General features: G+C 50.5%; 1 protein-coding gene and 1 long non-coding RNA gene across 2 annotated transcripts; one reads left to right on the top strand and one right to left on the bottom strand.

Annotated features, from left to right (window-relative positions):
* Positions 1-7,938: 7,938 nt before the first annotated feature.
* On the bottom strand, positions 7,939-11,395 carry GSX2 (GS homeobox 2). The gene is made up of 3 exons (XM_086891213.1): positions 11,352-11,395; positions 9,211-9,740; positions 7,939-9,017 (listed from the first exon to the last, which is right to left on the bottom strand). The coding sequence occupies exons 2-3, from the start codon at positions 9,662-9,664 to the stop codon at positions 8,677-8,679; spliced, it is 795 nt and encodes a 264-aa protein (XP_086747339.1). The 5' UTR covers positions 9,665-9,740; positions 11,352-11,395; the 3' UTR covers positions 7,939-8,676.
* Positions 11,396-11,690: 295 nt separating this feature from the next.
* LOC147652997 (uncharacterized) lies at positions 11,691-15,126 on the top strand. The gene is made up of 3 exons (XR_015287486.1): positions 11,691-11,807; positions 12,650-13,047; positions 13,559-15,126. It is a non-coding gene; the product is annotated as an uncharacterized LOC147652997 (long non-coding RNA).
* The last annotated feature ends 2,788 nt before the right edge of the window (positions 15,127-17,914 follow it).

Raw genomic sequence — 17,914 nt, 5'->3', positions numbered from 1 at the left:
ACAAGTTTTGTTCGAATGCATTTTACGTGTCTTATGTTCCTTGGCTTAATGCAATCTGCATCTTCTGCATGTGTGGTTGACCACATTCTGGCTTAAACTTCATGGCATTTTGAGAAGACTGGAAGAATGGAGAGATGGAATTTTCTCCATCATGCTATACTGTACAGAAGAAAAGGGAATGATCTGTGCTCACATGTATGCATTGGCAGTCAGGGCTGAAGACTCCGTGGCCCCAAACGTAGTTCTGTGTGCAGTGGCACATAGGCCTGAGCTAAAATTCCTCTCCTATTACAGGAGTCAGATTATTTAGGGTAAGATGACTACAATATGTAAGCTATTTCTCAGACACTTTGGGAAATTGTGTTTTACATACCAGCTACAGCTATGCATATATTATGGCTTCTTGGCTCAGGAAGGTAGAACCGGAAAGCAAATGAATAAATTAATTGTCTGGGTCAATCTTAGTGTTCGGTATTTTGTTTGGATGGCCTTCAGTCCACCCTGGGGTTTCACGCCCCTCAGCCTGTGAAAACCCCTTGGCAGTTCACAGCTGACCTCTGTTGAGTGACAGTTAAGAAAGAAAGAGAGAATTCTTACAGAACACCGACAGCTTTGCTAGTGTATTAATCGACAGTTTCACAGCGCAGTCCTGCAGCCTGGCAGGAAACTTTCCTTGCTGTTCTTTTCAAGAGGATGCTCAGGATGCTCCTGCCGCTGTGCTCGAGACCCGCTGCGGCTCCGTGGGCCGGGACTTGTGCGCCCCGGGCAGCGCTCACCTCGCCCCTCCTCCTCCTCCTACCACCCCTGCCACCAAATTATATATATAGATAACGGGAATGACACATAAAACACCAAACAAACATACCCAACACCCAACCCAGACCCGCGGTTGTTGGTGCTTTTCACCGCCCCTTCGCATAATGAATATATATTCGCGTTTCCTCCCACTCTCCCAATGGGCTACCAGCTGCAGAAGTACTGAATAGCGAGCTTAATTGGGCTTTGTCATGCAGAATACCTCCATTTTCTATAGCAGGTTACAAAGGGGGCCTTGGCAGACGTGGCGGGCTCCTCTGGCGACGGCGGGTCCTGCCTGGCTGCGCCCAACACCTCCGCACACCGCGCAGGTAGCGCCTCTGCCCCCACCTGCCCGGCGTGGGGTCAGCTCCAGCCCCCCGCCCCCAGAACAGGGTCAGCTCCAGCCCAGCGCCCCCAGAACAGGGTCACCTCCAGCCCCCCGCCCCCAGAACAGGGTCACCTCCAGCCCCCCGCCCCCAGAACAGGGTCAGCTCCAGCCCCCCGCCCCCAGAACAGGGTCACCTCCAACCCACCGCCCCCAGAACAGGGTCAGCTCCAGCCCAGCACCCCCAGAACAGGGTCACCTCCAGCCCAGCACCCCCAGAACATGGTCAGCTCCAGCCCACCGCCCCCAGAACAGGGTCACCTCCAGCCCCCCGCCCCCAGAACAGGGTCACCTCCAGCCCCCCGCCCCCAGAACAGGGTCACCTCCAGCCCAGCACCCCCAGAACAGGGTCAGCTCCAGCCCAGCACCCCCAGAACAGGGTCAGCTCCAGCCCAGCACCCCCAGAACAGGGTCACCTCCAGCCCACCACCCCCAGAACAGGGTCAGCTCCAGCACACTGCCCCCAGAACAGGGTCACCTCCAGCCCAGCACCCCCAGAACAGGGTCACCTCCAGCCCCCCGCCCCAGAACAGGGTCAGCTCCAGCCCAGCGCTGTCCGAAGCTGCCCGGTGCAGGATCACAGCTGCTTTTCCGCTGCTCCCCAGGCTGCTCCCAAACGCCCCCGGGACACTCCGATCCGGCCGGATCCCTTTCCCTTAGCGAGCACGGCAAGAATGTCAGAGTTTATACCCGACACGACCTTTTATGAAAACTCGGACCTTAGGACCAAGCGTTCCGGTTTCATAGTAAATTGGTGTGGTCGGGATTAATTGGCAAACCCCGGACTCAAAGAGATTTTCCATTATGGGCTAATCATATATTCTCTATTTGATATAAATGGTGTAGAGTACGGGGTGTCAATATTCACCGTGAATTACAGCTAATTACCATTTGGAATCTAAGCTACTACTTCTGCCCATTGATTGACATTGTTTTCTTCAGACTTATCTTTCCCCGCTCTTGTTTCTTGTTTTGACAGTTTAAATCCAGGTCTATATGACATAGAAAGCTAATAAAATTCTCATTTCATTGTTAATCTGATTTCATCGCAGTATAGGTTTTACCCTCACACCTGCGTAGCAGGGTGTAATTCCATTAATAATAATGATGATAAAAAAACCCTAAATCAACATATTCATTGCATGTCTTTTCCCTGATGATATATTGTGAGCAGTGAGAGTTGAAAAAGAGCCATTTATTCTCACCGTGAATGAGTCTGCCTGGAACTGAAGACTTCACCTGCCTCCTCAGTCAATTAGGAATGTATCGAAAATTCTACCAGAAAACGAGTTAAATTAACCGTTAGCTAATTTCCTTGTGTCCCTCCTACATAATCCCCCCTTTTCAGCTTGCCCCAGAAATTACCACATGTTGCAAGGTTCAAATAGTGCCTAATGAAACAGTGACTAAATGGTTCTCTCAAACCCACAGAGAAGCCCTTTCGCTGTGCCTTCAAAGCCTGGGGGGCTGCAGCGGTCGGGGGTCCTCATCTTAAAAAAGATTTTACATCTATATATATATAAAATAATTATCGAGTTTGGCAGCAAAATCTCCCCCGGCAGGGCTGCGAGGTGTCTCCCTTTCCCAGCGCGCACTCCCCGGGGCTGCGGCACCCCCGGGCACAGGGGAGGTGTCGTCCCGCCGGGACACGAGGGGACCTGAGGGGACACGGCCATGGAAAGACGGTCCGTACACAGGTGGGAAAGCACACGGGCTGCCTGGGGAATTCCAGACGACTTTATTTCCAGCGCTCTGTGTCCGCGCTTCCTCCGAGGGTGTAGGAACCGCTTTGGCAAGCCCGCCAAGGCAGCGTTTGTCGCCGTCGAGGCGAGGTCTCCCTTTCGCCTGCTTTACATTCCCACGGAGGCTGAGCACTTTTCTCTATTTCATACAGCAGTCCCACGTAAACTGCAAACCTCAGTTTTACCGAGGTTCCTTAATTTAAGGACGGGAAGAAAAAAGCCCCGGCAATCTTCTATGTAAAACCCTCCCGAGGAGAAGCTTTGCCCCGCAGTTACGAGCTCTCATTTCTGTCTAAAGCGGCTTCACTGAAGTGTCATCTACTAAAACTCGGTGAATTCCGCAAAGAGAGTAGAGTCACTTATTTGAAACGGTAAGGCTAATACAAAGTCATCAAAGCACTATGGTTCTTGTCTTTAAGTGACAACCCTCTTTATTGAACTGTTTGAAATACGCCTTCTGCTTTTCAATGTCTCTCTATCCATCTTTGTCTGCTCTTCAGAAAAGCAGACAATATAAAGCAAAGCCTGGCGAGCTCCCCACGCTCTGGCTTGGGCAGTGCCAACGTTAGCCTTGAAATTGTCACTCCTTCATTAATCTGAAACTAGTTATTTTTCCAGAGCACACAGCACACGCTTCCGATCTCTTTGGGTTGGCTTCCAACAGCTTAAATCCCCCCGGACACGGCGGCTGGGGTCGGGGCAGGGGGAGGCGTGGAGGGGCCGAGGCCGGCGCATCGCCCTGAGCGGGCCCGGCTGGGAAGCGCGCAGGGGGGCGGAGAGGGGCGCGGAGCAGATCCTGCGTGAAATCGGCCCTTTCACGGCCAGGCTGAGCGCGCTGCAGCGCGGACACACGCCCCGAGGTTTGCCGAGTGGCACACTGGGTTGGGGCTGTTTGTTATTCCGCCGTCATGCGGGACTCCCCGGCAGCTGCCCGGCGCACGGCTTTCCGCCGCCGGGGGGGCCCGGCGGAGCCAGGCCGCCTTCCCAGCCAGGAGCCCCGCGGCCGGGCTCCAGCCGTGCCCGGCGTTTCTCGGCCAGACCGAGACCCGCTCCAGCCGTGCCCGGCGTTTCTCGCCCAGACCGAGACCCGCTCCAGCCGTGCCCGGCGTTTCTCGGCCAGACCGAGACCCGCTCCAGCCGTGCCCGGCGTTTCTCGCCCAGACCGAGACCCGCTCCAGCCGGCGGAGGTGCGCGGGGGCTGCGGGGTGCGCTCCCCTCTCCAGTATTTAACACGCTTTTCGAGCAGCCGCGAAACTCACGCAACAGCAACGGGGGAGGGGGGGGAGTTTTTTTGGACGGGTGTCTTTCCCGAAGGACTGCATTCTGTCATCTTTAGTCTCCGGATCCAGAATGGGGGTGCTCCCAGCCCTGCCCGCGCCCTCCCAGCTGGTGTCAGGACGCTCGCCGGGGTCCCGGAGCGGTGCTAATAGGGCTCGCCCCTTCCTGGCCATCTTATCCCCGTGGGCGCCACAGAAACTCCCGAGTGACCCTTTCTGGCCGTGGCCTCGTCCTGCGGCTGTGCCGTCGGCTGAAGCGTGCCAGAGGGAAAAGGAGCCCCGGGCAGCAGCCGAGCCGCCGAGCAGCGCTGCCCCGATTCGGCTGCCCCGGCCCGCAAGGGCAGCACCAGGCCCCGGGGAGCCGCAGCTCAGGCCGTGCACCGTGGAGGGTAGGCCAGCGGGAAGGGCAGGAGCAAGAAATTAGGACAAACTAGAGGTGGATGCAGCGGGATTAGATAGACTGCCCCTCCCTGCCCCAGCTACACCGGAGGTACTGAGGAAGGAGAGTTTCCCGCAGTCCCCTGGCCTGGATGCCTGCACTGTGAGTCCTCCTCCCCGTGAGGGCTTGGGGCTTGACTGATGAGGCCTAGCCTGCCCCATACCCCCCAGGGAGGATGTGCAGCCGGCCAGAACACTGAGCTCTTTGGTCTGGGAATCTCTGAACGTACCTGCCCTTGTGTCCCAGATAAACCACGGGTGGAAGTGAGGAGCTGACGCAAGGGCCTTCACTTCCCCCGTCTGGGGTAGAGGTGCGAGATGCTAGAAATGGACATTTTGGCAAGAGCTCAGACAGTGGGGAAAAGCTTCAGCAGCACCTATGGGGACTTCAGGGCAGGGCTCAAAAGAGCAGATGAGGGAGCGTGCTGTCTTCAGCACTTCAAAGTTCCATCAGCCCATGGCCAATGCTGCCCATGGGATAACTCATCTGATCAGACGGATCATGGAAGCAGGTTCAACCAGGGGATCCACAACCAGAGAAATCAGTACCATGACCTCAGCTGTGCAGACCAAGGTCAGGGAAACTCCTCAAGATGGATGTTTTCTTCTTCCATTTTTTTTTTTTTTTAAATAATTGAAAAGAGTTAAGTAGAATTAAAATTAGCAAATAAATATCTCAAGGGGAAAGCTTTTCTGGAGGGATGCTAACCCAACAAGTTACAGAAGGCCTGTAGCAAAGTCATTCACACAAACATGACTCACATCTCTTGTTCAAACACTCAGGCTTTAGTTGTGTGACCTTCCCCTTGCAGATCCTTGCTTGCAGGGGGCCCAGTGCAGCAGCTGCTGGTGGGGCTAAGTGACCCAGAGGGTCATTGGTGCTGTTCCACACCTGAAATCCACCCAGGACACAGGTAACTCCTCTGCCACCAGGTTATGCCACGAGTGGCTCCATCAGGAGCTGAACACTGCCTATCTTAGGCACTGGATGAGCAAAATATTGCACTTCACACTTTGTGGGAAGAAAAAAAAAATAATAGAAAAAAAGAAGGGGGAGGGTGTAGAAGGAAAAACCCAACATATTTTAATGTAAATTTGCCTAAATTTCAAAATGTTGAATGCTGGATGTGGAAACCCTACAAAAGTTTTCCCACAAATTACGGTACATTCAACTTCTGGTGGTGCTTCTGTTACACCAACTTGGACTGCCAGGTTCTGGTCAAGCTGGTTGTGTCAGCCTTCTGAGATGTGTGGGGGTAGGCCATTGCATCATTCCTCTTTACCAAAGTTTTTTACATTGAACATTTGCTTTGAAATCAAATGAAATATTGTCTCAACTGTCCCAATGACAGTTTGTATGTGATGATGATGATAATATGTGACAATTACCTCCAAACCCCTGAAAGACACATGCAAGCATTGATTACTACAAGAAAGATCAACTAACTCCATTTCCTTATTATTTTTAAGAAATTGCTAAATACTGCAATGAAGAGGAATCTCACTGTTTATCTTCTAGAAACAGAGGGAAATAGCAATTTATTCACTGAGGCACATACATCCACAGAGTTACATATACAATCTATCAACTCTATCTTTGCAGTTTTAAAATATCTTTGAGTTTTGCAGTCTTAGATTTCAGAGTCTGTGATGATTTTTCTCACCAAGCCAAGTTTCACTTTCCCAGGCTGCTGCAGGCCTGTTGACTCCCTTCTGTTACAGTATGGGATGACAATGCTGAGAGGGTGGGCAATACTTTCTGTGGAACTAACCCCTCCTCCCAGAGCTTCAAGGCTGGAAAAGACCCACTTGTGATTATAGAAGCAAGTTAGACACAGGTGAACATGAGAAGCAGAGAATCAACAGTTTCCAGATTCCATCTCGGCAGATTTTAGGGGAAGAGGGGACAACCCCCTCAGCCATACCCTCCATGAAGTCCCCCTGGGAAGGAGTCACAAGGACCTCAACCCTTTGGCTCTTTGGTCTCCCCAGCCTGGCAAGTGAGGGAACTGCCCGCTAGGGTAACCAACATCCCCAGCCACCCAGCTGGCATGTGGGCTGCTGGCCTCTGCAGTCAGCTCAGGCAGAGAAATGGTAGTGGTATGGATCAGGGAGATTGCCTATTTCTTTTCCAATTCCAGGCTAGAAACTTCAGTCCTGCCTTTCTTTTCCCTTCCCATTAGACGTGGTTACGCTGACTCTGACTCTGCCTCAAGCCCTGAAGCTGGCCCAGGATGTGGGGTAGTGCCCATATCAGGCTCTCTCCATCCTACCCCAGCCCTGCCCATGCACCTGGCCTCTCCTCCAAGACAGCCAAGCAGCGCAAGTGCCACTGTGCTGGGGCTGCCTCTCTCTTCAGTGTCGAGGGTGCTTGCAGGCAAGTCAAATTGGAGACATACCTCTGAGCTGCAGCTCTGAAGTTAGGGATCAAACATGATAAATAAACATGATTGTTGAGGGAATTATTTGCAAAAAAATGTTTTGGCAGTTTCACAGGTTGAAGTCAAAAGTGTATATTGGATTAGTGGAAAATCCACCCAAGGAAAAGATGAGAGAAGTAACATAATGTGCAAAAGGCACTTCTGATTTGCTCATATTGCTTGCTGTATACAGACTTGCTGCCTGCCAGTACTGCAGGAACTATGAAAAAGTTATAAAGAGGCTCATTTGAGACTGGCCAGCTCCAGGTCCATGCCACTCTCACCAGCCGCCTGCAAGGAGCTGAGGATGAGGATGCCCAAGGTAGAGGCAGGATGGGACCCGTGGCTGGGCGCTGCCCGACGCAGATCGCAGAGAACTTCAACTATATCTCAGCCTAACGGGTTTGCACTCAGATCTTCTCCCTAAGCCTGGTCAAGGCGTCAAATGAAATCAACACCGAAAAGAGCTAACACTCTTCCGGCGACTAAGGGGAAAAAAAAAATATCCCTGATCCCTGCTTAACATCAACCCGTATAATAACTTAAGGGGAGTTTCAATCTGGTGAAGGGTCGGCGTGTGCAGCCTGTCCCCTGTGTGCGGGATCCCGGCTCACAGCCCTTCGCTCCGGGCCGTGCCGCGCCCGGCGGCCCTGGGCCAGCGGCAGCCGCGTGTCCCCAGCCGGTGCGGCCGGGCCAGCAGACGGGAGAAAGCTGGCAGCCGCCAGGAGGGCGTGCGCTGGATCCGGCTGGGAAGCAGCACAAGGCTGCTGCTGGACTCAGAGGAGCGGCTGTATTTGCATTCCGGCCGGAGCGGAGTCCCCCCCCTTCTCCGCCTCCCAGCCGTCCCGAGTCACAGGGGAACAGAAAACACGTTCGTGTTAGTAGCCGATGGCTTTTATTGTCACTCTTTACGCAGATCTGACACATATACAGCGGTGCTTTCACCGTACGAAGGACAAGGACTGCAAAGAGAAGTACCTTGCCCAGCCAGTCCACCCTCGCTGCTGCGACTGGGCTGGCACTTGATGGTAGGAAGGGGGAGTCGGGGGGGATAAGAAGAAAAAAATTAAATTCTCGTCCGAACTCATTTATTTAAATAAATATAAATATAATTTTTATATAAAACTATTCACAGACAAACAACCGTCCCAAACCCAAACGGGCGATTTTTATGTCATTTCTTAATTTTGTTAATAAGTCCATCCAGAAGGTTCTCTACAGGTTTTAGCTGTAAAAAAACGTCTCGCCTTTCGGTTTTGAATGTGTTTCTTTTTTTCCTTTCAATTGCCTGGGGGGATACAGAGGAAGGCACCCCGGGCCATGCGAGCCTTGTCCCATGTTACATTTTAGAAAAAGCAGGTGCACTCTCCTGGGGTTACATAAATAACGTTTCGTTTGAACTCCCATGACTAAAACATTTACATTCCGAAAATATATTTATATATATATATATATCTTTCTATTACTGCGAATGGATGACAATTAACCCTCCGCGGCGGGGGGTGCCAGCCCGCCGCAGGTCAGCGGTCCGTGGGCAGCGGTGCCAGATGTGCCAGCTGTGCCGCCACCTCGCTCCGGGCTGGGGCCGGCGGCGGGAGCCGAGCTCCGAGCCGGGCTCATAGCGGGGAGATCTCTTTATCCTCGGTAGCCGATGAGGGGGATAGAGACTCTTCATCCTCCGACCGGGGGTAATGGCCCTGGCTGGTGCTGCACTTGCAGCCCCCGTGCGAGTTTCGCTGGGTGCCTTTGCCTTCTTTCTTGTGCTTCACCCTCCTGTTTTGGAACCAGATTTTCACCTGCTTCTCGGACAGGTTCAGGTACGTGGCTATCTCGATCCTGCGCAGCCGGGACAGGTACATGTTGGAGGAGAATTCCCTCTCCAGCTCCAAGAGCTGGGTGCTGGTAAAAGCAGTCCTCATCCGTTTCCCATTTTGAATTTGGCTGGATTCGGACCCTCCTGGACGGGAGAGAAATGCGAACTTCAGCGGAACAGGGAAAAGCGGGGGGAGGGGAGCTAGAGACAGACAGACCTACAGACAGAAAGAGAGAAAACTTTCCCCCAGCAGCTTCCCGACCCGGGGCAGCCGCTCTTCCTTGGGAGCACCCCTTCTCCCGCTGCCCCCCTTCCCCGGCGGCCGCAGGGCTCCTACCCATGCCGAGGCAGTGAAACCTCCGGGGGTCGCTGACGCTGTAGGCGGTGGCGCCGCAGGCAGGGGGGTGATGCGCAGGGTGTCCCAGGGCGGCGGCGGCGGGCACCGAGGCTGCGGGCGGCGGCTGCTGCTGCGGGTGGTGAGCGTGGCCGCTCCGCGGGCAGCACTGGGCCTCGCCTGCGGCCGCGGGGAACTGGCTCTTGAGCAGAGGGATGGCCCCGCCGGCCCCGCCAACGCGGGAGGAGTGCAGGTGCGAGGTGACACACAGCGGGCAGACGCAGAAGGCGCCGCTCTTTCGGGACGGGCAGCCCGGGCCCGACACCGACATGACGAGGGGGGAAGGCATGCTGAGAGGGATGAAGAAGTCCTGGCCGTGATGATGCTCAGGAAGGGACGGAGCCGGCCTCGAGGAGTCTTTGATGATTAAGGAGTCGACATAGAAGGAGCGTGACATCGCGGAGGGCTGCGAGGCCGGGGGCGGCTCTCCCAAAGTCGGGTTTTTCCTGCTTGGCCAAGTTGCCACTGAAGTCCTGGCGAGTCGAGAAGGTGCTTATGTTTGAGAGCTGAACAAAAGGGTCCCTGGAGAGGGCTGGTCTTAAAGTCCCCCCGCCTGGATCCCCTGCGCCGGGGTTTTATATCAAGTATTTAAACACGTGATGGCTGAAAGCCTCGCAGATCTAAATCTCCCCGGCTTCCCAGGCCGGCAGGAGAGGCTGCCGGGGGGGACCAAAGCGGGGTAGGGGAGGGGGGCAAAGTGTGCGTGCTTGCTCGTTTGCCCGATGACTTCACTCCTTTGCCTCCGCCTCAAATAAATTATAGGATCAGAGAAAGCGGGGAGGGGGCGGCTGCTCCGCGGCCCCGTCACACGTCGCGTTCGCAGGCATGTCCCTCTGTCAACACACCGGGATGCTGGGGGTAAAATTAATCGGAAGGAGTTTCTGCTCGGGGGCTTTCCCCGGGGAGAACGCTCCTTTGCCTCGCTGGGAGGGAAAGAGAGGTGAAAGCAGGTAATGCTCTGGAACAAGCGGTTCAACTCCGCCTCCCTCACCCCCAGTAAAAGAACATCCAAAGGGCCGTGGATCCCACGGAGGCCTGGGGCCAACACCTTTACCCAGTCCGGCCCACTCCCTGCACTCAGGACTCCCTCAGGAGGCCCTTTCTGCATCAGAGGAGCCAGGTACACAGATGCAGCCACGGATATAAAAGCTAGGGACGGAGCGCGTTTGTGTGTCCGCGCATACATATGCACGCAGGGTGGGTTGGGGGGCTTTTTTTCCTCCGCGCCCTTTTCACCTCAAGTGAATCTTGCCAAATTGGCAATTACTGCAAAGGACAAAGCCTCCAAATATCTGGACACTTCTCAGCCAAACGGTATCAAAAACTTCCAAGCGAACTTCCCCGGCCGCTCCGGGACCGCAGTGCCCAGCGCTAATGAAAAGCGAACATGTCAGGGAGGGATTCTTTGATCTCCACCAAGTTTGCTGAAGCAATCATTCAAAGTAAAATTGGATAAACAGCTAAATACGGTCGGTGGCTCCGAAGCATTTCGGAGTGCATTACAAAGCCAAGGTATTCGCAGCATATTACGCGATTTTCCAATGACCTGTTTTATGGGAATTTAAGAAGAGACTTATATTTAATAGAAGGACTATCGCGTTCCTGTTAAGCAGATGCGAAGCGGCGTTTAAAACAGACTGCGGATCCCATCCCACTTGACACGGGAAAGGGAAGTGACAATTGTGCTCTAAAGCAGAAAACACAGGCTACGCCTGATTACCAGAGGCTGAACAGAAACTCGGGAGTGCAGCAATAGCCAAAACGTGTTCAGAAGCGGTTTTCATGCTCGAGGGCCGGGCCGCGGGCATCCTACCATCCCTCCTGCACACCGCTGTTAAACCCAGCAAAATAAAACCGCCTTCTAAAGGAGCCGGCATCTCCTCGCCCCTGGGACCAGCAAGAGTCGGCGGTGCAACTGGAGCCTTGCTGAGAGGGGCCAGCTCTCGAGCGGCTGTGTTGTGTTGTCCTGTCCTGTCCCATCCCATCCCCATCCCCATCCCCAAGCTGCCGCGGGCAGTGCGGCTGTGCAGGTCCCCTGTGCAGGGCCCGGCTCTCCCCTAGCCCTGCTCCCCATTGCCCCGCACCTCCCCGGGCAGGCACGATGCAACAGCGTTTTTAGGGACACTCCGCGCTCGGTGATCTGAGGATTTATGGATAGCAATTAAAGTTTTATGAATTGCAGCTGAGGCCTGTTATGTGGCTATTTGAATGTGATTAGAATTCAATTAGAAAGTGTTTACCGGCCGGCGGGGGCTCCTGAGTGTAAACAGACAGCTATTCCAGCAATGCGCTAATCCCGCGTCTTGTGACAACAATTAGGGGCTCGCGAGGTTTAGGCGGGTCGGCTCCAACCTCACCTACTTTTCCCCAAAGCTCTGCCCAGGGCTCAGCCGAGGCCCCGCAGCCGCCAGGCCCCGCAGCTCCTGTGAGTCCCCGGCGATACCGGGGGGCTCTGCCTCCTCAGCCCCGCCGGATTCTAGTCACGGGCACCGTGCACAAGCATAGCATTTCTTGTTTCGGCTCTTCTCGTTTAAAGCAAAGTACGTCTGGAGAAGATTTAAACTAATATCCGCATTTTATTTTAATTTTTTAAATTTTTTTTTTGTATTTTCTTTTTTTTTTTTTTTTTTTTTTTGTTTTCCTTTAAGGGAGGCTATTCTGGAAAATGAAAATGTAATAACACAACCCCAAACCTCAGTGGAAAAAGCGGTCTGCAGTGATAGAGTGGATCTGGGGAGGGGGCTGTCGTAAGGGAAGACAAAGCAAGAGTCGGATCAAAATTCCAATTTGTAATTGTTATAATAAACCAAATGCAGTGATAAAAGAGAGTGAGGGAGAGAGAGAAATCACTAAGAAAAAAACACCCCTGAAAGCCAGAGCAAGAAAAGAAGTCATTTGAAAGCAAAGACATCCCAAACCAGGCGGAATGATGCAAGGCGTGCGCCCACATCACATCGGCCTCGTTACAATTTTATTTTTCAATAATTCTGTCCGATAAAATTTCATTGTCCATTAAGTAATCCTCGAAATGAGAGCTCTTATGAGCCTATAATGAGCTCTAATTGCTACGACTGGGAGAGCCACGTGGAAGGATTTAGAAGGTATTAAGCAGTTGGGTACAGAGCACAGGCTGTTACCTAGCCATTACTTTCATAATTCAAGGAGAAAATTAGTCCTTTTAAGGGAAAATCCTTTGATTCCCTTCATTCTGCTCGGGGTGACAGAGTATAGCTTTGTCTGCCTTTAGTTCAAGACAGTGTAACAAATGAGAATGTAACGAAATTGCCCCCTTTTGAAAGTGGAGCAGTTCAAAAAGAACATCAGAGCCGCTCCCCTGGTCCGCCGAGCGCAGGACTGGGTGCTGGTCCTTCTTTTCTTCCAGATGTCTCTAACACCTTTATGTAGAAGAGATTCACGGCTTAAATGACAAAAGCAACTCTCTGCCTTCCCTCCCCCAACCCCGGCAGCTCCCGGCAGAAGAAAAAGCCATGCCCGCCCGGAGAAAGCTCCGGCTTTCAGGCGCGCATCTCCGCCGAGTTCACAGGAGGAGCTGCCCCAGCGGAAAGCGCCGCAGCCCGGGGACACGTTTCGAGCAGGGAAAAAAAAAATAATCCAACAAAAAAAACCCTCCCAAATAAACACCCCAAACCAAAGCAACACCTGCGGAGCAGCCGTGGTCACAAACATCACAGCGCGGTGACATGCGGTGGCGCTGGGCAGGCTGCGCCCCGGGCTGGGGCAGCTCCCGTACGGGAAAGTGCCGCTCCAAATAAAGCCTGGGTAAGCTAGGGGTCGCGGGCTCCTGCGCTATAATCGCATTTATTCGCTACTCTAACATTGATTTCCTATTAGTTTCCAAAGTGATCGGCAATCCCAGCGCTGGCCTTTCTGAAGTGAGCGCAATCTAAAGACAGGACTTGCCCCCAGCTCCCATTAAGGAGGTCATTATAAAAGCGTGAACAAGTCTATTAATGTTTTATTGAAAGCGCACCGTTAACTTGTATCCATCCTTTTCTGAAAGTGGCATTGTGATATTGCTGTCTGTGGCACATCTTACCCAATATAGCCCGAGATTTCTCCATTATCTGTAACCAAGCAACACTTTCTGAATACCAAAAATTGAAAAGAACCGCTTAGTCTTCAAGAAAGTCCTCAATAATAGTGGAAAAGAACAAAGATCCAGGAGACAACAAAATGCCACAGGGGTGACTTTTCATGAGCAATTATCTCTCATTAATCAGAAGAACAGCTGCAATATTAATTTTCTCTCTTTCTTCCTCTCTTTTCACAGTCCCCAACATTTGAATAATCATAAATTTTGATTTCATGGAGCAGCAACATTGCCAGCGACTTCCAGACACAAGCTACCTAGGCAGGGCGCACGCTTTGCACATAGCTCTTATTTTAAGGCTGCCAAAGAATAAACCGAAGAAAATAAAAGAGAGGAAAAGTCTGGATCGCTTTCCCCCCTCCCTTTGCCTCGGAGCACGGATTAAACCAGCAGCCCCTTCCCTCCACCCTGCCTCTTTCACTCATGGAAAGTAACAGGCGAAAGTACCGAGTGTCTGCGCCAGCTTCAAGCGTGGGAGTTTCTACAACCTCGCTGTCCATTTAACTTCCAAACATGAAGCCAAGCGTTGTAGATCTGTCCAAAGAGACAATCTTTGGGCGTAACACGCATTGTGAGACATCAAAAGGCCCTGGCGTTATGTGCACTGAGAAGCGCATTCAGCACGAAGGGTGCAATGCCTCTCTTTTCAGGGGCTCAGCCGCGGATTGTTTAACAAGTGACGTCGCCGCTGCAAGAAAACCGCGCTCCTCCAAAGATAAGGATGTAACATTAAATCTCGCTTTTTTTTTTTTTTTTTTTTAAATTCAAAGAATCTCATTAAGGGCAGGGGCTGAAGGCGGCCAAGCCGGGAACGGGAACCCCGGGGATGTGCCGCCTGCACAGCTCCTCGCTGCCTGGGGGAACAGGGCAGGGTGGAGGCCGAGACCCCACCACTCCTCGAGTTCTGCCCATCTTCCGCCTCTCTCTCCCCGGCCCCAAAGCCTCTCTCCGGAGACCGGCTCGCAGCCAGGCAGCGGTCAGGGGGCTCACCCAAGGGTTTGCGGGCTGACCGCGGACTGAGGAGAGGCAAGGCAGCTTCTCCCCTTCCCCCACAGACCCCCTGTGCCCTTCCCTTGGGTGAGAGATTTCCTTTGCCTCCATCCCCGGTCATAAATTACCCCCCTAGATTTGGCACGGCAACCCCCTCCTCCCTGTAGGAAGCGGGGCCGTTTCCGAGGGAATGGAAGGGGCGCTCCTGCACTCAGGAAGGACAGACCCCCGCTGCCCTGCCCGCGGCTGCCGAGCCCCTCTTGCCCCAGTGTCCCCTCGCACCTCGTGGAGCCGGGGCGCTGGTGGATGGCGGGACACCGAGCTCCAGCTGGAGCGGGAGCAGCCACCTCCCTCTAGGAAGAAACTGCTGCTGTTTTTTCAATCCCTTACAGCCTTTGGAGAGATGATGCTACTCCATGTTGTTGGTGCTGTTCACTAAGTTATTCATTCACACTATTAGCAGCAAATTCCTACATGAGTCCTTCGGGGCGGCTATGATCCCTAGTGTTTGAGTGAGCGCTTCCAAAGAGCTCCAGCAGCAGCCTTCATCCACTCTCTCCCTGTCACAACCCAATTCAGTGCCTTTTGCTTTTACCTGCAGGCCTACACTGACAACTGTCTTTCATGTAAAGACCAGCCAGAAGGCTTAATTCTGTTACATGTTTTATTTGCAGTGGGTAATTTGCGAGGCTCCTCCCAAGTCAGTCAGGGCTGCTCATATATATGTGGATGTAGGCCTTAATTCTCTCCCTCTTCAACCCTCTTAAACAGAGTGTTAGCACTTTGGTGGGTTCCATTCAGTGTCTGGAAGCAAAAATCTTTTGTCTGCATTTTCTCACCATTCTACCAGAGATCCTGTGAAGGAGACTGAATAAGAAAATACACAGTGAGATCACAGTCTTGTCTGATATTTCTCTGAGTATGCCATGTTCCCAGTCCTCTTCAGGTATGGGGCAACATCAGGCCAGACACTACAGGTGGTCTGGGCCCTGGTTTCATTACTGGGCATTTTTTACAGCTCTAACAGCTAACATTGCTAGCTGTTACACAAGATATGTGTGAGAGAAAGCTGTGATGGTCTCTCATTAAAGGGGATAAAGTTAAACCCCTGCAGCAGCCTCAGTGAAGTTTTATGTATGGAGATGGAGATGAAACCCGGAGGTCATGTGAATCAGAATAAGGATTCAAAATGCTGCTGTGGACTCTACAACACACCAGTCACAATCTGTTTTTGTTTTACGGTGATGTACTATTAATCAACACAAGAGTAATATTTTGTAGTTATTCAGACCCCAAAGCAACGAAGAACATGAGATTCTGTGTAATACTAAACATCCCATTTCATTTCTGTCCGTGAAATTCAGACTTCATGAATTTTTATCCTCAGATGTCATGGTTAGGTTGAAGCATTCTGCTTCCAATTAACCAAGAAGCAGTCCTTTAAATTTTCTACCAGAGGAAATGTCACATTTTAAGAAGCCAGATTAACAGGAGTGGGTACTAAATGCTGCTCGTGATAAAAATGAAGATGTCATCAAACCTATCATCATATTGTAGGAGCTAACTATTTCATAGTCAGAAATCTGTACAAATTTTGAGTTCAATAAGTTAAAGTCACAAACCTAAACAAACAAAATGGTTATAATTTCTTTCTTTTTCCTGTAACAAAAGTATGGATGTGCTCAAGAACTGTAGACTGATAAAGGAATTACCTAAGGAAAGATAATACCACTCCTCCAAATTCAGAAAGCAGAGAAGAATGCAGTTATGATGGAGTTCCTCAAGGATCAGTCTCAGAAGCAGCTGAATTACTTTGTTTAATTTATTTTGATGATACAAAGCATCGCTGCGGTGTGGTCAGGTGACAGGTACAACAGCAGAACAGACAAGGCCATAGCACTAGGAAGACAGAAATACTGTGCATTTGGACTCTGAAGCATGCCAACCATACACGGAGAACTCCATATAGATGGTCAAAGCCCACGGCACTGTGCATGGAGAAACCTCATTGGTGATGGCACACAGTTTTCCATGTCCATCTCAGAAAAAATTAAACCAGAGCACATCCACTGAACAGCTTTAGAAGTATAGTATCAGAGGGACATGGAACCCCATGAGAAGACTCAGAGAGAGGAGACATGGTTTTTGTTTATACCAGTGAGGTAAATATCCACAAGAGAGAAGAGCTGCTCCATCTAAAGAAGACTGTCATCCTAAAAACAGGTGGATATACTCTGGCCATGTAGAAATTTAGCATGGAAAAAAAGAAAAAAGCCCTTTCTAACTATGAGAGAAACAAGGTTCTGGAACTCCTTGTGGGATTTAGCAATGGGAATATGAAATAGAAGTAGTTTTAAGAGAAAATTTGACACATTTCTGGTTATTATGTAACAATCCTTGATGTTATGAGATTTTTTTCTGAAGACACAAACTTTGCTTAACATCCATTTTGAAACAGTACTGACTTCATTTTTAGTTGTTGATGATTCCAGGGAATATGTTGTCTAAAATATATATATAATATTTATATAAAATATAAAAAGTAGATCTGTACTCCTAAAAACTAAGGTCCACAGAGCACATAGAGCAAGTGTGGAAGTAGTGCTCTGCTGCATCCTCCCATCCTCTACCCTATACCATCCCTGCTCACTGACTGTGTTCTGCCTCTGCTCCAACAGGAACTGTTGCTTTTGTTTCTGTCTTCCCCCTGTTTTTACATTTGTTGTTATGATGTGCCAGAATGGTCAGGTTTTTTCATATGTCAGAATGAACTTTGGTCTGATTTTGATACAATGTGTAAACCTCTACAAGAAGTAAATCTCCTTGTTTCTTCAGTTCCATTTTCACAATATAGTCTTAGCTTTGCCGGAGCAGCTGTTATGTGAAAACAAATATCTAATGCCTGCAGCTGGAATCAGCCCTTTATCACATTCATCTTTTTACATGTATCTATACCCTCAATTTAAAATACAGGAACAAAACCAAAAGTTTCAGGAAGCAGAGTCTGAGTGAAATACAGGCTAGAGGTACTCTACTCCTGCTTTCCTATGAAGAAAGTACATATTGAAGAAGGGCACAGTATGAGTATGTAAAAATAAAACCAAAATGAAGGTTTTTATTAAAAAATACATTAAAATTTTTGCATAGTCTGCCTCTTCTTATTTTTCATTAATACATCATCCAAACTTGTATTTGAAGCTTTTTATTTGAAAAAAATCATGGAAACAAAATAATTTCACATATTTTATGACTTCGTGTTATATTAGTTCAAAGCTTATTTAATAAGCTGTAATATTGAGGCTATATCAAAATATAATGGAAAGAGAATGATAAAAGTCTTGAAAATAATTTTATAAAGTTCAGAGTGCTCTTCTAGGAAAAAAAACCCAACATAAAATGAAAGAAACCTCCCAAAACCAACCAAATAATCTAAAAGAGCATGAAGCCTCTGAAGAAGAAAGAAGTATTGGAACCTGACTGGCAGAAGATGTAACCATGAAGGTATAAGTTACAAATTTATTGTGAAAAAAAATTACTATGATACAT

This window comes from Cyanistes caeruleus, chromosome 5 (assembly GCF_971803275.1).
Source record: "Cyanistes caeruleus chromosome 5, bCyaCae1.hap1.1, whole genome shotgun sequence".
In the NCBI taxonomy this organism is placed as follows: domain Eukaryota; kingdom Metazoa; phylum Chordata; class Aves; order Passeriformes; family Paridae; genus Cyanistes; species Cyanistes caeruleus.
The sequence above is the reverse complement of the archived record's forward strand: the minus strand, read 5'-3'. Positions and strand labels throughout refer to the sequence as shown.